Below are 24,253 nucleotides of genomic sequence, written 5' to 3'. Positions count from 1 at the left end.
TTCAAATATACCCTTATTTGGACGCCTGCCTTACTCAAGCAGAGAACAAAGACATGCTACTGAAGCATCTGGCGTTTGTAAAAAGATTACTAATTTGCCTAGGGTACACAGTAAACGAAAATAAATCAAAACTAGTACCCTCTCAAGAGATAATATTCCTGGGTGCAAGCTTAAATACAAATGCCCAGATGGCTTATCTCATGCCAGACAAAGGCAACTGACTTCTTACTTCGAAATGTTGGCAACAAAGACCCAGTTATCTGCAAGAAAAATTCTGCAGGCTTTGGGCTTCATGGCTTCCTGTGTTCTACTAATTCCATATGCAAGACTGCATATGAGGAAACTACAATGGTATCTAAAAAGTGTTTGGACTCAACATTGCCACAACCTGGAAACATTAATTACCCTCATTCCCTGCCTGCAACAGGAGTTTCGATGGTGGGCACAGGCCTGTCACCACAACAAGGGACAGCCATTCACTCTACCCACTGCCAGGCAAACACTAACAACAGATGCATCAGATTATGCCTGGGGGGCCCACATGGCAGGAAAATGTATTCAGGGAGCATGGCCAGCAAGCCAAATGCATCTTCATATCAATCAAAAAGAGATGCTAGCTGTTCAGAATGCCCTGACAGCCTTCAAGGATCTACTTCATCCAGGAGAACTGCTGGTAAAGATGGACAATACTACAGTCATGTGGTACATAAACAAGCAGGGAGGCACACATTCCTACCCCCTCTGCAGACAAGCCATGACTTTGTGGAACATAGCTTTGATTTATCAAGTACACCTGCAAGTACAATTCCTGTCAGGAAAGACAAATACTCTGGCAGACAAACTAAGCAGAAATCTCAAGGATCCTCATGAGTGGAAACTAGATCCACAAATCTTCAGCATGATAACAAGGAAATGGGGATGCCCAGACATAGATCTATTTGGCTCCCCGCACAACTGCCAACTACAGAGATTCTGCACAAGGACTTATCACAAACAAGCATGGAAAGTGGATGCCTTATCATTCAGCTGGAAAGCCTTACGGTATATGCCTTTCTTCACTGCCTCTCCTCCCCAAGGTACTCCTAAAGGTCAGACAAGAGAAGCCAAAAATGATATTGATTGCCCCAGACTGGCCACGTCAGCACTGGTACCCAATCCTAAAGAGCTTGTCTCAAGGCCCAGCCTGGATATTACCCCAAATTCCTCATTTGCTGACCCAATAAAACAATCAGATCCTGCAGAGCCAAATCAGAACCCTAAATCTGGCTGCATGGCTGATAATTTAACCATTCAGAACACATCTCTCTCTAAAGCAGTTATGGATGTTATTTTGGAGGCCAGGAGGCCCAGCACCAGAAAATCTTATACAGAAAAATGGAAGAGATTCTGTGCTTGGAACCAGGCACAAGGAATGGACGCGCTTGTACCAAATATTCCTCAGATTTTACATTACCTAACTGAGATGCTGGACAAAGGCCTATCTTTCTCATCAATTAAGATCCATGCTTCTGCCATTTCAGCTCATTACAGTACGGATCCACCTATTTTTTCACATCCACTGCTAAGGCAGTACCTCAGAGGGGATAAAAACATAAGACCTCCAAGGAGAGCTCCAACACCTGCATGGGACCTCAATTTTGTCTTGGAAAAGCTCACACTGCCTCCTTTTGAGCCAGCCAATACAGCTGAGATAAAATACTTATCATGGAAAACAGCTCTGCTCCTAGCAATAACCTCAGCAAGAAGAGTCTCAGAGTTACAGGCACTAATGGCTGTGGAACCTTTTGTTATTTTCCATCCGGGCAGGGTTTCTCTAAAGATAAACCCAACATTTATGCCTAAAGTAGTGTCCAGTGTGGCTCTTAACCAAACCCATAGAATAAGGGGGAGAGACTTCTGCATTCTTTGGACATACACAGGCAGCTACACTTCTACTTGGACAAAACTAAAGCCTTCAGAAAGACTGAGCAACTCTTAGTGGCATATGCTGCAGGATCGCAAGGAAAAGCTATTTCAAAGCAGACTATTTCAAAATGGATAGGCCACTGCATTCGTTTCTGCTATTCACAACATGGCAAATCAGTGCCTAAGGGCATTAGGTCACACTCAACCAGAGCAGCAGCCACTTCAGCAGCCTTCCTCAGAGGAGTACCAACCAAGGACATTTTGGAGGCTGCAACTTTGACTTCAGTGCACACTTTTACAAAGCACTACCACTTACCTTTTTGCTCTAAATCCAGAGCAGGCTTCGCCACTACAGTTCTGCAGGGCTTTATAGCCACTCATAAGTCTATCTAGGCCCAGCCACCCAAACTCAGCTTTGGGATTCAACCCAAGTGTAATGACTGCAACAGTGAAACACGATGAACATAGTACAGTTGTGTACACGTACCATAAATGTAGCTGTTCGAGTGTATTCACTGTTGTAGTCCAGGTTACCCTCCCACCATCCCCCTTTCTTTTGCTGGGTCTTATCTGTACTTCTGTATTCTATACAACCTATGTGGTGTATTTGCTTGTAGATGAAGGTAATGTTTATGTTAGTACATGCTTTTTTTATGAGCAGAATATTTAGCCTACCCTTTTGGGGGCACCTGACATCTGGGGCAAGAAAAACTGAAGAAAATGGCATTGGCTGCATCTTTTATACCCCTGGCGCACTGACGTCAGGGAAGAGGTGATAGCAACTGACGCCGGACCAGGACTTTGGAATTCAGGCCAACTGCGGGTAGCCTGCCAGCAGGATAACCCAAGTGTAATGACTGCAACAGTGAATACACTCGAACATTTGCATTTATGGTAGGTACACAACTGTACTTTCTGACACCAGTTGTTGGTCTAAGTGAGGCCTTTCTGTAGAACGTCAACATCACTTGAGGAGTTAATAATAATTCCCAACTTGCAATCATCTGCGAACTTTGTCATCCAGAGTCTCTTCATGTTGGCCTGGACTTCAGAGAAGTAGATACCAAACAGGAGAGGACCCAGGACCGAACTCTGTGGACTCCACTCTTAACTGGTTGGCAGTCTGACTTGGGAATCAGCTACTTTCACACTGTGGGTTCTATCTGTGAGCCAGTTTGCAACCCACCTAGTGATATAGGGGTTGATGACTAGCTTAGTGAGTTTTTCTATGATTCCTGAGTGGGGAATGGTATCAAAGGCCTTGGCCAGGTCAAGGTAGGCTGTATGAACCACCTTGCCTTCATCCACAGCTCTGGTGACTGACTCAAAGAAGTCAACCAAGTTGAGCAGGCATGATCTACCCTTCACAAAACCAAACTGTGTAGGATCCAGAGTTTGGAGATTCCCTATATCCTTGTTTATTAGGTCCATGATGATGCGTTCCATAGTTTTGCATATCAGACTCGTCAGGCTAATGGGGAGATAATTCCCGGGGTCTGTAGTTGCTCCTCCTTTGTGGAGAGGGATGACTAGCAGTGCGCCATTCAGTAGGGACAAAGCCTGAGGTGAGGCTGTGATTGAACAGGGCACACAGGTGAGGTGCCAGTTCACTCTGGAGTTCATATAGAACACATCCAGGGATATTGTCAGGTCCCATAGAAGCTGTATTCTTGGCCTTGGACAGTGCTGTTTTAACCTGTGCAGCAGTAATACTGGGTGCCTGGCAATCTACTGGTATTGTGATTGTCCTTTGGGAAGGAGGGGTAAAGTTAGTTAGGTACCATTGTGCAGTAGCTCAGAGCAAATCTGGGAATTGCCGTGTAGATTCTTTGCATAACTATAGAAGGCCTTGTGGTTGTTTTTACTATATGCTGCAGTTCTGTTTTCATAGCTAGCTTTAGAGGATTTGATGAGGGATCTCAACCTTTTGTTGAGGCAGATAACGGAGTTTTTCCAGTCTTGGGACTTCTCCTTATTTTGCATCAGTTTTCTCCTTCTGTTGTAGAGTTTGTTTATGGCAGGGGACCACCAGATTGGCTTCCGTTTTTTTGAGGAGAGTGTCTTGGTTCTATTAGGTATGGCGAGATCCATGGATTTGTGTACGTGTTCGTACAGTGTATTGGTGTATGATTCGGCAGTCATGCAACTATTCTCCATTTGCATGGGTGCTGTGAAGTTAGCCACCTCTGTTTTTAGGAGCCCAAAGTTAGCTTTGGAGAAGTTTTTCATGGTGGTTACCTTTGTGTGTGTGTGTGGGGGGGGTTTCCAAGGAAATTAGTTGTGGTCGTATCTAACCAGGGAGGAGATGGCTATTGGTGTAAAGCAACGGTCGTCCATGTTAGTAATGACCAGGTCAAGGATGTTGCTACCTCTAGTGGGAGTATGAATGAGCTGGTCCAGAGCACTGAAATTAATGAATTCCAGAAAGCATTGGGCAAGTGTATTCGTACACGAGTAGTTTTCACAGTTAATGGAGGGGTAGTTGAAGTCGCCCAGTATGAAGAGTGTTAGGTTGGATCCTAATATTCTCCAGGGTGCTTAGGAACATGGAGTGCGAGTCTTGGGACATGGTTGGGGACCTATAGCAGGCTACAACCTGAATCGCTGTCTTACCCAATGTTAGCTGCAAGTGAAGTATCTCAGATGCATTCTTTTGGGTTACCAGTCTGGAGGTGTGCCCATCCTTTATGAATATGGAAACACTACTGCCTTTGGAGCTTCGGTCCAAGTTCTGGGGCTGAAAGGTGTGGAATGAGTTATAGCCTGGTAGTGCAGGGGTGCTTTCTGCTGCCTTGAGCCAGGTCTCTGTTACAGTACAAATGTGGATGTTCTCCATTTTAAGGAGTGATTTGAGCAAGTGCATTTTGAGATTTAGGCTTCTAGCATTGAGCAGCATGGTAGGAGCATCTAGTATACCTTACTCAGCTTGTTGTCACCATGATCCTCACCAGGGCAAGTGGTCTTTTTTTTCATCATAATATAAACTGACCTCCAAACCCAGAAATGAAACTAAACAGCAATGGCCATAGTACTTGACCAATGTGGCATTATATTATTTACACATTTTTTTATACACTCCATTACAACCATCCTTAGCTTCTAGATATGCTGGCAGTTTCTGGACTACTGCACTATGTTGAGTCTCATCCCAAGCTTTTTAGTTTTCCTAACCTCCTGTCAGGTACAATGTCAGAGACTTTGCTAAAGGCCAAGTATACCATTGCCTCAAGGTTTTGTCTTTTACCCATCATTGGTGGCCCAGTCATAGACTGAACAGAGGTGGAATGGTGAGACCTGTTCTCTGTGGAGCCAAACTTGTCACTGCTGGGTAGAGATCAGGATCCCCATCAGTCTGTCACACAGAATAATTTTCCTGACCTTCACTGGAATGAAACGGTGTAACTGTCCTAAAATTTAATTGACACTTTCCTAGACACATTTGTATGCAAGGAAACAACTGACAGTCTTGTAACACCTCTCTAGTTACAAAGGACAAAATACACATTTCTGACAAAAGTTCAGTACGGCCCAGTCAATTTTTTAACATCCAGGGAGGTAGCTCACCTGGACCATGAGCTTTACTTCCTTAATAACAGAACTTCCTTCTCTGCTTCTTCTCTAGTTACTCTGTCTGCCAGCTGTCTGTGCATTCTTTTTCATACCTGCACTATATTCCCATGCATCCAGCACTCTGTTTCAGTGTTGCTGCAAAAATCCAGAGGTGAGTAATTCATTCAATAATTGTGCCTGATCTGCTGCACTGGGTCTTATAACATAGTTCATGCTGTGTGTGTGTATGTAACCAAATAATATCTTCATTATGAATTCTTTCATTTGTGGGACTGATTGTGAGCTAAATTAGATAATTATTGTGTCAGCACCTGCTACAGAGCCCCATTAGGTAGGGTTGGTTTATTGAAATCATTCCATTTTGTAGTCATCAAACACTGAAGGGATATGTACATTGTTTTATATTCACTGTGCTCAGTCTAGATGAGTATATGTGCTCTCCCCCAAACTCTTTTTCTATGATATATATATATATATTTTTTTTATTGTGTAAGCATAAAATATTGGATTCATATTGCATATTCGTTATAAGAAAATATACACGACAGTTTGTGTACTTACCTGGTTAACAAATTTTAAAAATGAGTAAATGTGCTGTGAGGAGAGAAAACGTCATTAAGAGAAGTACTGGCAGAGAAATAACGTGTAGAAGGACAGGTTGCTTAATGCACGTTTAATATTGCTGGAGCACTATTTCTATACAAAGGTAGCCCTAATATATCTTGAGGAAAGGACATGGGTGTCACAAAAAAAATGGGATGCAGCCAGAGTGTTTTTGTTGCCATCAGTTTTGCTGATGCAGAGTGACCCCCTAATGGGAAAAGCCGAAAGGAGAAGTAAAGCAAAAAGCTCAGCTAATGTTATTTGGCCACTTGGAGGCACTGTTGCATAACACTTGAATGTTTTGCTATAATTTCCAGTCTGCATCTGCTAAGTTCTTCATAACCAGCTGCTATAAACATTATGAAAGAATCCGTGACCTTCAAGAACCTAGTATTAAAGTTGCATGTGCTTACTTTATACATTTACCACATTTTTCTAGGGTATGTGCCTGCTAGCTTGCTGCTTTGAATACTAGTTTTGCATTTCATTTAGGTTTCAAACACAAGTCACAATGCTGAATTTAGCACCTTAGTTTCACAGTAGGCCCTTGTAGCAGTATTAATACTTTACATTTGTTGCACTGTTAGTACTGATCTGTTATGGAGATTGCATTTTAGCTCCTATACTTTTCAGACTTGCAGGGCATTTTTTTTTAATATGCATGTAACTTGCAGACTTGTTATGTGCCACATCAAACAGCTACAAGGAAGTAAATAGGTCATGATCTGCACTGTGAACTTGTTCTTAGCCAACAGTATCTGTAACAAAAATGAAGAAGACCGCATCGTGTTCCACTGTTGATGCTTGCTTGTACATATATTGATGATAGGCACCTGATGTGTTTGCCTTGTATGTTCAGTTATGCTCACTGCTGTTCTTTATGTTTTGGGCCGCAGCATGGGCTGAATCTGTTCAGGACACCTATATCGCTCCTTTGAGGAATCAATCAAGTTGGTCAGTTTTAAAAAGAGTAGAAGCATAAAGTTATAGTGACCTTGGAACTGATTACGGGTTGCAGAGTTCAAAGCCCACTGTGTGGGGTGACATGGTGACATCTGACCAAATGAAAATGTGTTTGGATTCTGCTTTTGTAAACATTTTTATGATTTCAAGTGGAATTCAAATTGTTTTCATTCCTAATTCTGTCATGGAACTCAAGCTAGTTCATTACAGAATCTGTTACCATTTTGACAGGAGTCAGAATTGTAGTGATGGCATAATATGCGGATGGGGGTTGTCTGCTTTACCTTCTGTCAAGCTGTGTTTTGGGGGAAATGTTTAACTCCTTTTTTCCTTTGTCACATTGCAGCTGTTCCAGTTATGTTGTCCACTAGGGATTGTATCATATAATGTGCCTTACTTTCACAGGAATCCACAAGGCACACTAGAATGGATCCTAGCAGATGAGGCGCAGTGAGTTCTGCCACAGGCTGTGTAGTGCTCAGTCTATGCTGAGATGTTGAATAAAAAGCATGTGTCATTACCTAACGTGCTGTTTAGTATTAAGGTGTTTTAGTTTTACCATTAGTACTTAAATGACATGAGAATGAAACTAGCATCTGCAAGGATGAGTACATTCATAGCTCACCACATCAGTGGCAGAACTCTCAGCTTGTATCTTAAGAAGAATATTCATTATTTGAAAGCAGTCTTAGCATATTCCATCTTTTATTTGAAAGCTTCTGTGAATTGTCATGATACAGTTCTACATTTTCTCAGTTTCCTGCCAGCCCTTGTTTATAATATCTGTTATACTATGCAACTTTCATTTCAAATGATACCAAATAACTGGAAAAGATTGTAGCATTTGTATGTTTGTGCCCTCACTATGTCCTAACCATCATCCCCATCTCACCCAACTAGCCCATTTTTCGTACCCCCTTCAATGAGCGTGTGAACTGAGAGGAGCCGTCATTTAAGCATCATTATGAATTTTCACTGTAGCCCTAACACCCTGTGACTTTTTGGCTAATGTGAATTGGTCCTGCAATATCCATCCCCCACCCCCCCAATCAATCCCCCATCTTCAGCAGGATAATGGCAGTGCAGCAGACTGTACCACCGCCAGCCAGATTTCTCCCCTTCTCAACTCCTTCAGCCCCAAGCTGCTACTCAAACTTAGGTCGTCAAGGTCACAGTCAGGGCTCCATTCCTGTATGCCACAGAGTCAGGCTACAACCTGATTGTTTTATCTTGTTGATTTTGTGGTATTTTAGGATCTAAGGCTTCTGGCAGGCTTGTGCCAGATCTAGAATGTGTTAAATGGTTGGTATTACATGAAAATAGAATGAGCAACAAGCGAAGCTAAATTTTTAATGTGAGCAAGTCATGATTTTTAATAGATGACACTGGTTTGGCCTGGGAGTAGAACAGCTGAAAACATTTGTTGTACAAACAAGGCAACAAGAAACAATACCAATGTCAAAAAAAAATACACCTCTGGAGATTCAGCTGCTCGGCACAGGTTTTATTATAAAAAGTTCAATGCTTGAGATTCATCTACTCGGCACAGGTTTTATTTTAAACAAACCAGTCTCCCTGCTTTAGAAAACCAGATTAACATCACGTGATATAAGCGACCAGTAAAACTGAGTAAAGTATATTGTATTTCCATAAATAAAATAAGTTTTATTATAAATAAATATATATAAAAAAGACAAACATTTAATATTGAATTAATAAAAACATCTAAGCTAAGCCACATAGGAACATCATTTAAACCTGGATAGCTACTGGCATGTAAAAATAACTGCCACCTTACTTCTCTTTTCTCCAAAAGTTCACCCTACGACCCATCCCTCTGGTGTTTATCAACCCTGACCAAGGTAAAACACAAAAAACTTACCTGTGGGAAATTTTAATATGCACTTATAGAAGGCGTTCTTAATTTTAAATTTGTTAGTGTCGTAAAGAAGCTCATAAATTTGCTCTCTAACCTTTCTGTCAGTTTTACCCATATAAAACCTAGAACAGTGCTGACACTTGGCTAAAGGTACAACCCTCCTAGTGATACTGAATATGCACACTGTCCTCCCATTAAAATGTGACTACACTGGTTACGGTTAGCACATTTATAGGTATGCTGTTTGTTGTCCATGTTCATTAATTCTGGTTTGTTCATACCTTTTAAGTAGTTTTTAAAATGTTTACTTACGCACAGTCTTGGCCTAACCCTCTCCTTGGGTTCACTGTTATTAAAAATATTTAAAAATAATGTTTCTAAAATAGGGAGACTGAATTGTTTTTATTAGTTTTGATGAAGTCCCAAATTGTTTTGGATGAAAGTGCATAACTTTTGACTTTTCTAATAAAACTGTGCGCTGAGCAATTGTCTCCAGAGGTGAATTTTTCTACAATGATGTTTCTCGCTCTGCCTTGTTTCTACTTTTTCTTTTTTTTTGTTTGCTATGTCATATGCAGAACTGATCAAGACACAGCTGTCTGGTTTTCTTCTCCAAATAGAGGATTTGAATCATACCATGGGGAATTTAACATTGCTGCTTCAACAAGTGACTCAGCAACTGGCTCCAAGGATATCTCTTGACTCAGGGAGATAAGTGAGTGAGACTGTGATGCCTGAAATGATCTATAGTAATGACATCCCAGCTGGATAATTATTGCCTCCTATTTCCAGTTCTGCTCTCCATGCCTCACCTCCCAGTGCCTTTCCAAAGGACCAGGATCAGCGATGGAGGATGTACAGTAAGATATTGATGAGTGGTTTAACAGAATGATAGCATTCTGTAATGAAACACCTAGTTCCAAGTGATCACTCAAATTAAATTAGTTTAATTTGAACAACATTGTGTAATTTTTTTCTTAAATGTTATTGCTGTGTTATTAACAAAAAGGACCACAAGTACATCACCACAGTGGGATGATGGACTCTGGGGTGTTGGACACAGTGGCATTTTTGGAATAGTAGCCTCACCGCTTGGTGCAAAAGAAGCAGCGAGTTGAGGTGTAGCTGTTTAGTTACCAAGTACAGCATACCAACGAGACGAGGACTGCATTAGTTATCTGTCACAAGACATGCTGGCATTACCATTCATGGCAGTAGTGGGCATGGAATACAGTAGAAGACTGTACATGGGGGTCTGACTGGAGAGATGATGAAAACAGCAAGAATAAGAGAGTAGTGTTTCTGGAACGGAATTCATTTTTTAAGTCTTGGTGAGTAGCTTCATGTGCTGGACCCTGCTTTCACAAAATCTCACCAAGATGACACTGATAAATAGACTTTATCTTATAATAGCGTATGTCATGAAGAGAGGTAAGTTAAAAAATAAAAAAACAAACACAGCTGAGTGCACAAGTCCCAGGATAAAAAATGCAAGCACTAGTGCTAGGGCTGGAAAAAATGGCAGTGTAGAATCAAGACACAGAACTGGTCCTACAATGAGGTTAGTCAGAGTTTAGGGGGAGGATGCCCCCCCCCCCTTTGTCGAAGGAAGTGGTAGTCCACAAAAACTGACAGGCAAAAAAAAAAAGCCATAAAGATGACATAGTGGACTACTGAGGATAAAGAAGAAATGACGCATTGTTAGTATTATGCAAGAAGCCCAGAATTTCCAAAAATAAGATATTCAGAAAGATAGAGTGAATCCACAGGAAAGAAAAATACTTGCACAAGAAAAACTGTCAAAAGCTTTAAAGACAAATTTGCATTAATTGATACAACAGATCCATGAAAAATATTATATCTAGACGACAATGCATGTAACTCCATTGAAACAACACAAATTTCATGAACTTTAATTATACCCTGTTTTAGTTAGGACTGCAGTCCATTCCCGTCATGGTATTAGTAACTGAAAAGACTTGGGGAAATTAAACCTAGAGACTGGAGATAGTATCTCTGAATGGGAATGAATGCAGTGTGAATGTACATGTAGAGACACTTTAGTAATATGTAACAGGGGTCGGTAGTGCTTTTAGCTTACACTGCATAGTATTGTGCCATGGCAGCCAGAAAGTCAACTCAGGTCGGGTATTCGTGTCTGCTGCATGATATTCTGTGTAATCGATGTTCTTTTAGATGGTGGTTTTGTTTCTTTGGAATGGTCACCTTCCCATGCCATAGTGCCTTTCTCCTGTAATCTCTAGTTTTCTGTCCCACTTCGGTAATGGATAGCCACGCGAGGCTCCAAGCTCCAAAATTACAGGAGTGCAGCTGCCACTGTGTGGACACATTTACTGCAACAGTTTTGGTATGTGGTTGTTTCACCATACTCCCCTTCTGTGATTTGCTGTCAGTAGGTCTGCATTCACCTTGCTGTAGTGTAGGGCTAATACAGGAACCTTAGGATGACAAGTGAACACGTGATTTAATGTGTGTTGAAGTATAGTATCCCTGTGATAGAGTATTGTGGCATGCCTTTGTTAGCAAAGAAGTCACCTAGAGTAAACATGTATCCATATCACTGACCATTTCCTGCTGATAGCCCCCCCCCCCCCCCGGATTGAGATCAGTGACACCTCTACCCACACCTAATCAACCCATTCATTCCAAAACCACAGGAGCAGGGAATTCCCAAGCAAGGTGAGAGACCTATAGCCAATTCATTCCTGAGCAGTAATCCCCCCATAAGCTCATCTGCTTGTGGCAAGAGCTGAGTTGTAGGGAACAGGCCAGCTTGCTGGTACTATAGAGTGGCCTACTGTTTCCACAGTAGAGTATCCCCTCCTTCCTTGTAGTGGCTCTTCTGAGCTTTATAGCTGCCGTCTGAGGGGAAACGTGCCTCCACATGCTGAATTCCTCTTAGCTCACAGTAGAACTTAAACTTGGCAACATCAGTGTGCTAGATCCAAGCCCCACTTCAGGACCTAGTGGTCCTGCTTGGTGCCACCAATATGGCAAGCCAGAGCTGCCTCCCTCTACCATCATTCTCCTCTATCTCTTACACAACTGTTTAGATTTTCTCTAATGAAGTGAATATGTATATTATTGGACTTTCTAAATTCTGCTGAATAATAGTGTGTGTGTGTGTGTGTGTGTGTGTGTGTGTGTGTGTGTGTGTGTATGTGTATATATATATATATATATATATATATGGATCTAGGACGTTTGATCGAAAGATCAAACGTCCGAATCCATAACCACTGAACACACTTTAACAAAAGCGCTTTCATCGAAAAAGCGCTTTTGTTAAAGCGTGTTAATTAAAAAAAAAAAAAAAAAACACTATATTTACGTTTCTGCAGGGGAGCTTTCCCCCCTGCACCCCCCCCACTTTAATTTTCTCCCTCCGAGACCACACAACAGTGAGGAAAAGGGAATTTCCCTTATCCGCACCGTAGTATGGCCTCGGCAACAGGCATACTTATGCAAAAGTGCTTCTTTGGTTAAAAGCACTTTCACGTAAGTATACTCACCCTAAATGGATTCGGACGTTTCATCTTTCGATCAAACGTACTAGATCCACACACACACACACACACACACACACATATATATATATATATATATATATATATATAGAGAGAGAGAGAGAGGGAGGGAGGGAGGTAGATGCTATATGGTAACTTAGTTTTAAATAAGCAGAAGTTTTATTCTCTGTGTGTTTCATGCTAACCGGAACTTTCAAATATCAGTCTGTAAACTGGTATCTGCAATAGAAGCTGACCAACATTGTAACGAGGAAGCAATCACTTTACTAATAAGTTGGCTACTCTACCATCTTTTGTAGAGCATATGTTTACTTGTTAAGATTGCTGCTGTCCGAGGAAAAGGAAATTTATATATTTATTTTATTTAGTTTGTGAAGTGAGCTCAGAAACAAGCTTACTTTATTTTTCCATCCCTATTACCCACTTCCATGCTACTTTAGTAGTCTGAGGGAAGGTAGGAGATGTGATGGGTTATGGGTAAGGGGGAGGAGCTTGGAGCTCGGAGCAGATGCTTGAAAAGTTGCAGGCTCCGATCCGATATGGATCCGAATACCCAGAAAAATGAAGTATAACTACTCAGATGGAACGTTATGGTGAGTACATAACTTCTTTTTATTAACCTTTGTTCTTCCAAATGTACCCAGTTGTAAGCAATGAGTAAGCAACGCAGTGCACGTTATCTGACTTCCTACATCATCTACAGATTTGTACTTTGTGGCAGTTTAAGCAGCCCAGTGCAAGGTATCTGACTTCCTGCGTCATGTACAGATTTGTACTTTGTGGCAGTTTAAGCAGCCCAGTGCACAGTGTCTAACTTCCTACATCATCTAGAGATTTGTACTTTGTGGCAGTTTAAGCAGCCCAGTGCATGGTATCCGACTTCCTGCATCATCTAGAGATTTGTACTTTGTGGCAGTTTAAGCAACCCAGTGCACGGTATCTGACTTCCTACATCATCTAGAGATTTGTACTTTGTGGCAGTTTAAGCAGCCCAGTGCACGGTATCTGACTTCCTACATCATCTAGAGATTTGTACTTTGTGGCAGTTTAAGCAGCCCAGTGCATGGTATCTGACTTCCTACATCATCTACATATTTATATTTTGTGGCAGTTTAAGCAGCCTAGTGCACAGTATCTGACTTCCTACATCATCTACAGATTTATATTTTGTGGCAGTTTAAGCAGCCCAGTGCACGGTATCTGACTTCCTACATCATCTACAGATTTATATTTTGTGGCAGTTTAAGCAGCCCAGTGCATGGTATCTGACTTCCTGCATCATCTAGAGATTTGTACTTTGTGGCAGTTTAAGCAGCCCAGTGCATGGTATCTGACTTCCTGCATCATCTAGAGATTTGTACTTTGTGGCAGTTTAAGCAGCCCAGTGCATGGTATCTGACTTCCTACATCATCTGCAGATTTATATTTTGTGGCAGTTTAAGCAGCCCAGTGCACGGTATCTGACTTCCTACATTATCTACAGATTTATATTTTGTGGCAGTTTAAGCAGCCCAATGCACGGTATCTGACTTCCTACATCATCTAGAGATTTGTACTTTGTGGCAGTTTACGCAGCCCAGTGCATGGTATCTGACTTCCTACATCATCTACAGATTTGTATTTTGTGGCAGTTTAAGCAGCCCAGTGCACGGTGTCTGACTTTCTGCATCATCTACAGATTTGTGTTGTGTGGCAGTTAAATTTGCATTGTAAGATGCCAATACTGTAAGTAGCCTGTACTTTATGAAGTTCCAAGTTTCTTTCGTTGAGAAATCAGATAACCTTAACTGGGAGTATGGCTGTCAAACGTCCTTGATGTTTCCAAGGTTTTGGTTATCCAGTTTAAAGTCTGCATTTCTGTGGCATAATAATAATAATAATCTCACAGAATGTTGTAATACTTTGATGTGAAAGAGTTATTATTTTCCAGAAAAAAAGCATCCTGACTTTGATAGTTTTCTCAAGTCAAGATGGTTGGTTTTTAGGAAATGTTTCTGAACTGGTTATCCCTGTTTTGGGAAACAACGGACTGAGAACTGTGGGTTGTGATTGGGGTTATTTCTGCCTAGTGGGGCAGAGGCAAATCATGCACTAAACTGTCATTTAAAACAGTTATAACAAGCTATTCACTGGTATTCAGTTTAGTAAAGAATTTCTCCAGAGAGGTAGAATAAAGCATACTTTGGCTTTATTTTTTACACTAATGAATGTATATTTTGTAGCCTTAGTGCAGCATTGTAAAAGGATAGGGGTGCCCTGATGGGAAATGTAATTCAACTTTTTTGCCACAAAGGCATACAGTCCTGACCATCACCCAGATGTCCCTGGATCAATTAGATATCCAACATGCTGAAGAAGTTGACCAAGGAGGGTAGGCATAAGCTAGTGATGACAGTTCAGCAATCTGGGGGGGGGGGGGGGGGGCAGCCAGTCCAGAGTCTCAGTGACTCCTTTCAGATGCCAGGTATATTACACCAGGAGCATATGGTTAAGTCTTGAAAAGCAAGATGCCACACTAGGCAGTGCTCCCAACGATAGTGGGGGTTCAAACATGTAGAAACAAGCACACATCAAGTGCCCATCATTGCAGCCCATGTCTTGGTGGTACACAGACCAGACTGCCATGAGAGGGGTAAGACTAGTATCACTAAATGTCTCAGTGTTGCATCAGGAGATGGTGATACAGCCAGAGTTAACTTGTCTGATACCCAGCAGGGTTTAGTAGACAGTTCTCTGGGTCGTGGACCCATCCCCTTCACCAGGAATGCTTCCAGTCTGGACAATAGCCCAGACACTTTGGCAGGGAGAGAGATGTAAGTTCATGGCCAGGGAAAGTACAGATTAAAAAATCTGCTGTTTCAGCACTGATGCCTGTGACTTGGCACAGCACCTTTGTAACTGCAATCGTGGTGCACATTGTGACTGCAATCATGGTGCACATTGTGACTGCAATCATGGTGCACATTGTGACTGCAGTCTTGGTGCACATTGTGACTGAACACATGCTGCACAATGTAAAGCATGCAAATTAAAAATTAAATTGTTTACAGAGAGAGAGAGAGACAAAAAAGAAGGGAGGTTGATAAGCTGAAATAGTGCAATACAGTACATCCTGCTAAGAGATTTAAAGCAGTTAAGAGCTGCTCTAGTAAGAGTATCAGCAGAATGTATTTGAGTTACAGTATATCGCAGATTTGTCCAGGTTGTAGAATAACATGTTTTTAATAAGTAAGGTTCCATTTTGCTAAGATGTAAACATTTTTCATGTCAAGTTTTGTACGTGAATAGAACCATCCAAAACACTCAATCTGTTGTCTTGGTTAACTTGTTAAACAAAGGAGAAAAAGTATATTCTGATAGACCTACAAAGCAAATGTCACTGTTAAAAAATAAATGGTTATCAAAGAAAGGTGCTGTTCCTAAATAATGAAAAAGGACTATTTCTCTTCCTATAGTTGTGTGCTACCAGGCAGACCGTGATGAGTTGCGTCACAGACTTATCCAGTGGCTAGAGACAGAAATCATTCCAGATGGATGGTTTTCCAAGGGCAACAACTACACTGAAATCTTGGAGAAATATTTTATGGTAAGCAGCTTCATACGTCGCCTTTGAAAAGGTCATTGGCTGTAGTATTAAGGGGCACTGCTTAGTTCAATATGTGTTCCACATAATGATAATGTGAACCCAAACATAGTGCGGCAAAGCTGTGCCTTGTAAAGTATACAGTCATACACATTTCTGATAACTGGATGTTATAGGAATATTATACTAAGTATAAATATCAACTTTTTCTTTAGTTCGCATTGATTCATTTAGTTATGTGATAAAACAGAAAAGGGCTCAGTTTTACATAATCAGTTATTTTGATATAGCAGAGGCTGGGCAGTGAGCTGATCTCAAAATAGAAACATGGACTACCTGAAGTGTTAGTTTGCAGTGCAGTACTGACTTACCTCTCAGCTGCTCAGATTTTCCCAGAATGTCCAGATTTGTGCCTCATATTTTTGTCAATTCTTCAAATAATTTGTGATTTTCTGGCAAGTCACTGAGGACTGAAGTCACTAAGTAATGACAGACATGGGTTTAAGACTTCATACCATTCAGAAAAATGCATGTTAACACAAAACCTTTTTTTATAAGGGTAGTATTTAAATTCTGTCCCTATTTATTGAGTCTTTGCCTCCCTCCCCACCCCATTATTTTAGGCTTTGTCCTGTTTTCTTGTGCTAAGAGGTTGAAAGGTATGGGTATTGGTTATTTATTTAATATTTTATGTACAAAAAATGCATGATGCTTTTATCTGGAATGCTAAACATAGTGCTTTTGTAATTAATTAGATATTGCGTAGAAATTTCAACTGGCCTTATTCCTTATGCTCTCTATCAGTGAAAGGAAATGCTGGCCTCTTATTTTCAGAAAGTCAAGAGAGATGATTTTATTGTTTTCGTTAAGAATGAGGCAGAAAGTTATCCTGCTGTTTGTGTACCGGTACCTGATATAAGGAAAGTGGGGTAAGGGTTTTAGCCCTGATGTATACTGCCTGAGTTGAAAGCATGACAAAAGACCTTTACAGTGGCTTTAGTAGAGGAGAAGAGAGACAGATACATTTCTCTGTTCAAGGAGAAGACTAGCTGACAGAATTATATCACTGCATGTCAGGGGTGTTGCACAAACAAAAAGGTACAGGCAAACTAGACTGATGCAAGCAAAAAGTAAGTTCCAAAACAAGAAAGACACAAGAATCATAGATGAGAAGCAGAACAAGTTTAGTTGGTCTGAAAAAGCAACCGATTGAAGAAACGTTCAGTCCAGCAGGTCATTAATCCCCTGTTAGGAAAACTATGATATGGTGTTCACTGCCTGCTTAATGTGTACTATCCCTCAGTGTATTGGGGTAACTTTCTTCATTCAGAGGGTCCTTTCTAATTGATGTTCATCACCAGTTTTGTATTTTTCTGGCTTATGTAGGATCTGATTGAAGTTAATGAAAATGACTTCAGTGCAGACAAGCTTATTCACCCTCTTCATAAAAACAACATTCGTGGAGGCTTGAATTGATCATGATGTAAATAACTTGTCAAACGGCTACAAATGTAGCAGTTCAGATAAATATGTTTACTGTCATCTCAAAGAGATTTTTGCAGAAGGACAAGCCCACCTGCAGCCATTAAATGCCTCTTGTGCATAATTTTAACAAGTCCAAAGTAGTAATGTTTGGGGAAGAGGGGATTACAACTCTTCCCTCTTCACCAAGATGCAGTAATCTCATAGTCATGATTAAATATGGAGATGTGAGAATGCAGATTGATTTCCTACAAAAACTCAATGTTTCTGCAGCCTTTTGTTTGTTTTATTGCACATTGGCCTCTTTTGTAGTATGTGATAGATATGGATAAAGTACAGACACTACAGTACTTGATTACAGTCTCTCTTGCTTTACTGAAGATTTAGTGAGTAGATTATGAGAAGCTGACCCATGTTAAAATCTCTCCTGTTGACTTTATATGCCACTAATAAAGGAATTCTTTCCTGTTTCATTTGCACAGTGTCTTGGGCCCAATCTCTCCTGTTGTAAAACTTTCTAGAGAGGATTTTTGACTGGTGGGTGACACATACAGGCAAACATAAGACTGGAAAACTAACTAGATAAATTAAATGACTTCTAAAAAACATAAAAACAAAAAGACGCTAAAAAAGAGACACGTGCTAACATTTGTGGATTAAACGTGTCTCTTTTTAGCGTGTCTTTTTGTTTTTACGTTTTGTACAAATATAAGACTGTGGAATATGGTGCTGAATATGCAGACTTGTTCTGCTGTGCCATGGGATTCTTCTCCTTGATTTGTTTTACCTTCCTTTTGGTATATCACAGACCCTCAACCCATCACTCAATCCTCAGTATACTTAACACTTATACCCATGCCATGTGGACTGTTACAGTAAAAGCGTGACTCCCACTGACATTCATAAAAGTAATTTTTTAACATCTGCCATGCCCTGCTTTGTTGTTCCTCCAGTGAAGTACAAGAGATCTGAACCTGTGACATTTGCATGGCAATAATATGTTAATTCAGTGTGGTAAATGGCCTTCTCTTGTTTGTCATGTTTACCTTCTAGTAGAGTAACTGTATTCGGAGTGCCACTTACTTTCCTAACGTTTTTTTGTAAGTATGAATTTTTTTTTTTTTTTTTTTTTTTTTTTTTGTGGCTTAGGCTCATCTGACTGAAAACTGCTAATTTGCTAGCGCTGATCAGTTGGTGGGGTGGGGATTTCAAAAAGAAACTGTTGCTAAGGAGTTAACTCAGACTTGACGGAGGATTGTTATTAATCCAGATATTTCCCATACCACTGTCAGTCATGGGTAGCTTGCCTTATGAATCTTCACTGTAATTCTAGAAGAGTTGGCCTTGCTTTATAAAAACATCATAATGGCAGCTTTGTTTATGTACACTAGTGTTTGACACTTAGCACCAGCTTGCTACAGACACCTGCTATTAAAGTTAATTACTAAGGCTGCCCACAGTGAAGGATGCTGCCTTCTAAGCACAAAATCTTTACTGTCGTGATAGGCTCTTAAAGGGGCAGTATACTTGGCAGAAAACTCTGCTGCACATGGTACACCTTATATTTAAATACTGCTTATTTTCCCAAGAAAGGAGGCTATATTTTACAGCATTAGCTTACAGCATTAAACAGATGAATGAGCACACATTTTTTCAGGCATTAAGTAACAGTGAACACTCGTATGAGCAAATGTCATTTTCAATGGAGTTTTTGCTGCCAGCATTTTGTCTAGAATCGGGGTGCAGTGGGGTAAGAGAATTTGGCGTAATCCCACAGTTGTGCAATCATGGAGCATTGAGAGAATAACCACATAGTGTTGGGTGCAGAGGGCATGCCCCCTGCAAAATAATTAATTTTAAAGATCTAAAATGATTGTTGTTTTGATGATCAGCATTGTGAATGTTCAGTGTTTTCACACACAAACACACATCTCTCTATCTCTCTCTCTATATATATATATATATATATATTAAGTTAATGTCAGTAGCCAAAAATATAATTTACAAGGAAGTGTAAATCTAAAACCGAAGAATAAAAAGCATGTCATGTTAAGTGAGAGAAAGTACTGCTAAGGTATTTATAGTAAAAAAGCACATACGCAATATATACTAAAAAAACATACAAAACATTGTGCCTAACACAAGCATATAAACATATAAATGTTCTGCCTACATATAACTAAAAATACACCATAAAAAATCATAAGGAAACAATCATTTATGTAATCTCCTTCTCTTTAACAAGGGCTTGATGGAGGCCCTTTCATTTAGCCCTTTTCCTCTATCTGCACAAAGTGTTAGGATCCAACAAGTCTGTATGTTAATGTCACCTTCCCTGGAACTGGGTAGAATAACCTCTATGACTCTAAAATTAAAAGTATGAGTTGCACCTTGTTCTAAAACATGTTTCGAAAGTGCATTGTGTATGGAACCTCTCCTTATATGGTATATGTGCTGTCTTATCCTGTCACGAAACACCCTGTTGGTTTTGCCAACATAAAATGAACTACAGGTAATACACTCCGCTAAATAAACCACATGAGGGGTCATACAGTTGGCAGATGCTTTAGAAATGAACTCTCTGTTGAGGTCTGGATGGTAAAAGACCTCAGAAAGTGTTAATTAAAGTGCAAAAATTGCAAGTGCCACAGGGTACAGTGTAACCTATAACTGAGGTCATTTTTATAGGACCTCTATCATAGCACAGAAGCCTCCTTAAATTCTTATGGTTTTTAAATGTAAACCTAGGTGTATCACCTACAATCCTGCCAATCTCATCATGAACTTGTAAAATCGGCTAATGCTGTAAAAATAAATTAGTGACCTTTCTGTGGTCGCTGGTGAAAAACAGGAGTATTCTAACACCATCAATGTTGGAAGTATTGCCAGGAACAACACCATCCTCCAAAGGAGGCCCAAAATATGGACGTGCTGTGGTTGACCTCAGATGTTCAAGGTCAGACAATAATCTCCAAATCTCATTGATGCTATATTCCCTTGCTAACAACTTTTTCTTCAAACCAGTGATCTCATTTTCAAAACAGTCACTGGATGGGTTTAAGCTAGAGGCCCTCATTCCTTGTCCTCTAATTAGATTTCTAAAAATATAACCAGGGTGCATACTAGACCTAAAAAGAAAAGCATTCCTATGACAAGTCTTACGAAAAATACCTGTATTGATTATTTGCTTGTCTAGCTTCTCAGTGTATAGATCTAAAAACTGAATACGGGAATAGGACCAATTGAAGGTGAATTTAATACAATCAATCAAGCTGTTCATAGTGTCATGGAAGTTTATCAACTTCTCTAATGGCCCTCACTGTAACCGAAACAAATCATCGACAAAACACTGATAAAAAAAGCACATATTCCTTGTAACCTGGAGTGGGAAACAAATTGTTGATCTCCCAGTGGGCAAGGAACATATTGGCGTAGCTATTGGCACATGATGTGCCCATAGCTATGCCATGTTTTTGTAAAAACATCTCATCACTGAAAGTAAAAATATTATTGTCAAGGACAGTCTCTAAGAGAAAACAGATCAGCTTTATCTGTTTCAGAGTATAATCACTGTGTAATGATAAATATTCATGCACGTACTGGATGCCTAACTCATTAGGAATCATAGTGAATAAAGATTGAACGTCAAAGGTTACAAAAATAACATCACTAACATCAAAAACATTCTTGGTGCATTCATATAAATCCAGTAAAAACTGTTTAGAATCTCTTAGAACTGTTTTGTTCAAACTAATAATAGATCGCAAAAACTTCTCAACATAAATAGAAAGGGGCTCAGTGACCCACCCTCCTCCTGCCACAATAGGTCTCATGGGTGGGTCAGTAAGATGTTTGTGAATCTTTGGCAATCCCTGTATTAGTGGAATTAACGGGTTAGCTACTTTCAAAAAAGAAAAGACCTCTTCAGTGATGAGATGGGCCGAAAAAATATCAGAAATGTCTCTGCCCACTGTTCAAATCACTCTATGTACATCTTCAATCAAAATCTTGAGATAGAAACTACTATCACTTAACATTAAACTCATGGACTGATAGTAATGTGACTTGTCCATAACAACTATAAGCCCACCTTTATCTGCTGGGCGAATTACTATGAAATTAAATTATTGCGTTGTAAATTATTCAGGGCTAACCTCTCTACATATGTGAGATTACATCTCATCCTATGATTATGTCGATTATCATAGAAACGGTAAACATCTTCCTCAGTAAGCTTCAGACATGCCTCCACCAAAGGGTGATTACTGGGAATGAAACTACTCAGCTTCTTTAAGGTGGGCTGATGCCCAACCTCACTGCTGGATGTGGCTCCTTGTTCAGAATCACCATAAATCACACGTAACATAATATTCCTGCAAAAGACTTTCAAATCTAAAATGGTATCAGACATCTTACTCCTGCGTGTTGGTATAAAATTTAGGCCCTTACAAAGAGCACTACTCTCTTCTGATGTTAATACATGTGTTGAGATGTTATGAATCAGAGATTCTGGGCCTTCCCCCACATCTGAGGTCAACCACAGCACGTCCATATTTTGCGCCTCCTTTGGAGGATGGTGTTGTTCCTGGCAATACTCCCAACATTGATGGTGTTAGAACTCCCCTGTTTTTCACCAGCGACCACAGAGAGGTCACTAATTTATTTTTATAGCATTGGCCGATTTTACAAGTTGATGATGAGATTGGCAGGACTGTAGGTGATGCACCTAGGTTTAGATTTAAAAACCATAAGAATTTAAGGAGGCTTTTGTGCTATGATAGAGGTCCTGACCTTGAGTAGCATCTTACCCTCACCAAGAATGATGCCACAATATGAAGACAAGATGATCAATTTCAACAATTGGCTTAAGTACTGGTGTCATTCAAAGGGGATCCAATGCCTGTCAGCTTGGGATGATATGCTCGACAAGCCACGATGCTTCGCTAGGGACGGCTTGCACCTGTCACCCCTGGGCTTTCGAATTTTGGCAAAGGCTCTTGCTACCCCCATAGTGCCTTTTTTAGGCAAGGCTCAAAAGACAAACCCACCTCCATAGGTATCACAGGGGATAAGAAACTAAAAGTAATGCTACTCAACGCCAGAAGTCTAAACCTCAAGATGCACGCACTCAAAACTCTCCTTAGCATGGAGAACATCGATATCTGTGCAGTAACAGAAACCTGGTTTAGGGCTCTCGAGAGCACCCCATCACTACCAGGATGTCCTTCAAGGATGCATCTGCAGTCCTAACATATGGGTTGTCCTGCCTCAGGCAGCCCTTCGGTCGGCCGGATTCCAAAGTCTGGGTCTGGCCTCGGCTGATGTCGCACTTCACCCGACGTCATAGCTGCTGTTTATTGGGTATAAAGGCATCAGCCGACGCCATTTTCCTCAGTCTTTCTTGCCGCACGGTGCCCGAAGCAGAAGCTGTTCGCAAGTGCCGGTCGGTCAGATCGAGATTTCTACTACCGAAGACTTCTAAAAAGCTAAGTACCCCGTTGGGGACTCTTTCTTGCCTCAGCCGATGTCAGACAAAGTAAATAATTGTTTAACTTGTGGGAAACAAATACCTCATAAGGATTTCCACTCTTACTGCCTTCCTTGCCTAGGCCCAGACCATGACGTATCAGCTTGTCTAGCCTGTGCTTCCTTCAACCGACGGACACTTAGACGTCGGTCGGAGTTTGCAGAGGAGTTTTTTGGTTCCGCTTTTGCATACAAAATGCCGTCGGAGGCTCCGACTACTCAATTAGCTAAAAAGCACAAGGAAAAGGACCGACACTCGCGGCCCGTGGTTTCGGCTGAAACCATGGTTAGGACAACCGCGAGTGTCTCGGTTTCGGCTGAAACCGAGCCCCCGGTTCTTCCTTCGGCCGAAAGCATGCCTCCGATAGCCGAGGCCTCACAGAGCATGGCTGAATCTGCTACTGAATTTACTGCTACAGAAGCAGGCACCCAGGATTTGTCAGACACTATTCCTTTAGACATATCTACCCCTGCACGTGGGGCTGCTAGACCCCCTGCTTCTATGTCTATCAAGGCTTTTGCCAGGGCTAAAGCAGCTAAATCTTCTAAGGCCTTACCTGCTAAAATTCCTTCACATAGGCCTACCCCTAGTTTCCAAATGCTCAGCCTGGCTGAGGATCTCATTTCTTTGATCAGGGGATCCCAACCTCACCCAGACAGGGCCTCTCAGCCCCCTCCAGACAAGAGGCCTAGGACTGAACCCCCCCGAACCTGTCTCTACAGATTATTCCTCGGATGACTCAGACATTTCAGACCCTCACGAAGGCCCATATTCTCCTTATGAGGATTCTGATGCAGAAGACTCCATTCCTTCTGCTTCTCCTCCTGAAGAATTTTCCTTTGGGGAAACTTTGCATGCTATGAGGGAACACTTCCAATGGCAGGGCCAGGATTTTTCAGATTCAAGGAAAAGGCTTAGGACCTTTTTACACTTACCACAGCATAGGCCTTTAGCCATTCCGCCAGTACTAACAGTTGTTGATGATGCATATAATGATGCCTGTACTGCCCCTGATTCTCTTCCTTCGGCCCCTGCCAAGCCAGACAGATATTACAGGGTCCTGGACACACATTACCATTTGTATAAGGCTCCTGTTGCAGACCCTGAAACCATTTCACAGGGCCCTAAAGGTGTGGCAGCTGCCTCTGCCAAAAACCCTCTTCCCTCTGAAAGGGAATCTAGAGCATTAGAGA

General features: G+C 41.0%; 1 protein-coding gene across 1 annotated transcript in view; it reads left to right on the top strand.

The window, feature by feature from the left end:
- FSTL1 (follistatin like 1) overlaps nt 1–24,253 on the top strand; it is a 667,434-nt gene that overhangs the window by 428,529 nt on the left and 214,652 nt on the right. The window contains exon 6 of the mRNA XM_044071507.1: nt 15,924–16,054. Within this exon, the coding sequence (XP_043927442.1) occupies nt 15,924–16,054 (131 nt within the window). The remainder of the gene's footprint in view (nt 1–15,923; nt 16,055–24,253) is intronic.

The sequence above is a fragment of the Protopterus annectens genome, chromosome 5.part0 (assembly GCF_019279795.1).
Source record: "Protopterus annectens isolate FY-2018-M chromosome 5.part0, PAN1.0, whole genome shotgun sequence".
In the NCBI taxonomy this organism is placed as follows: Eukaryota; Metazoa; Chordata; order Ceratodontiformes; family Protopteridae; genus Protopterus; species Protopterus annectens.
This window is presented reverse-complemented; position numbering and strand designations above follow the sequence as displayed.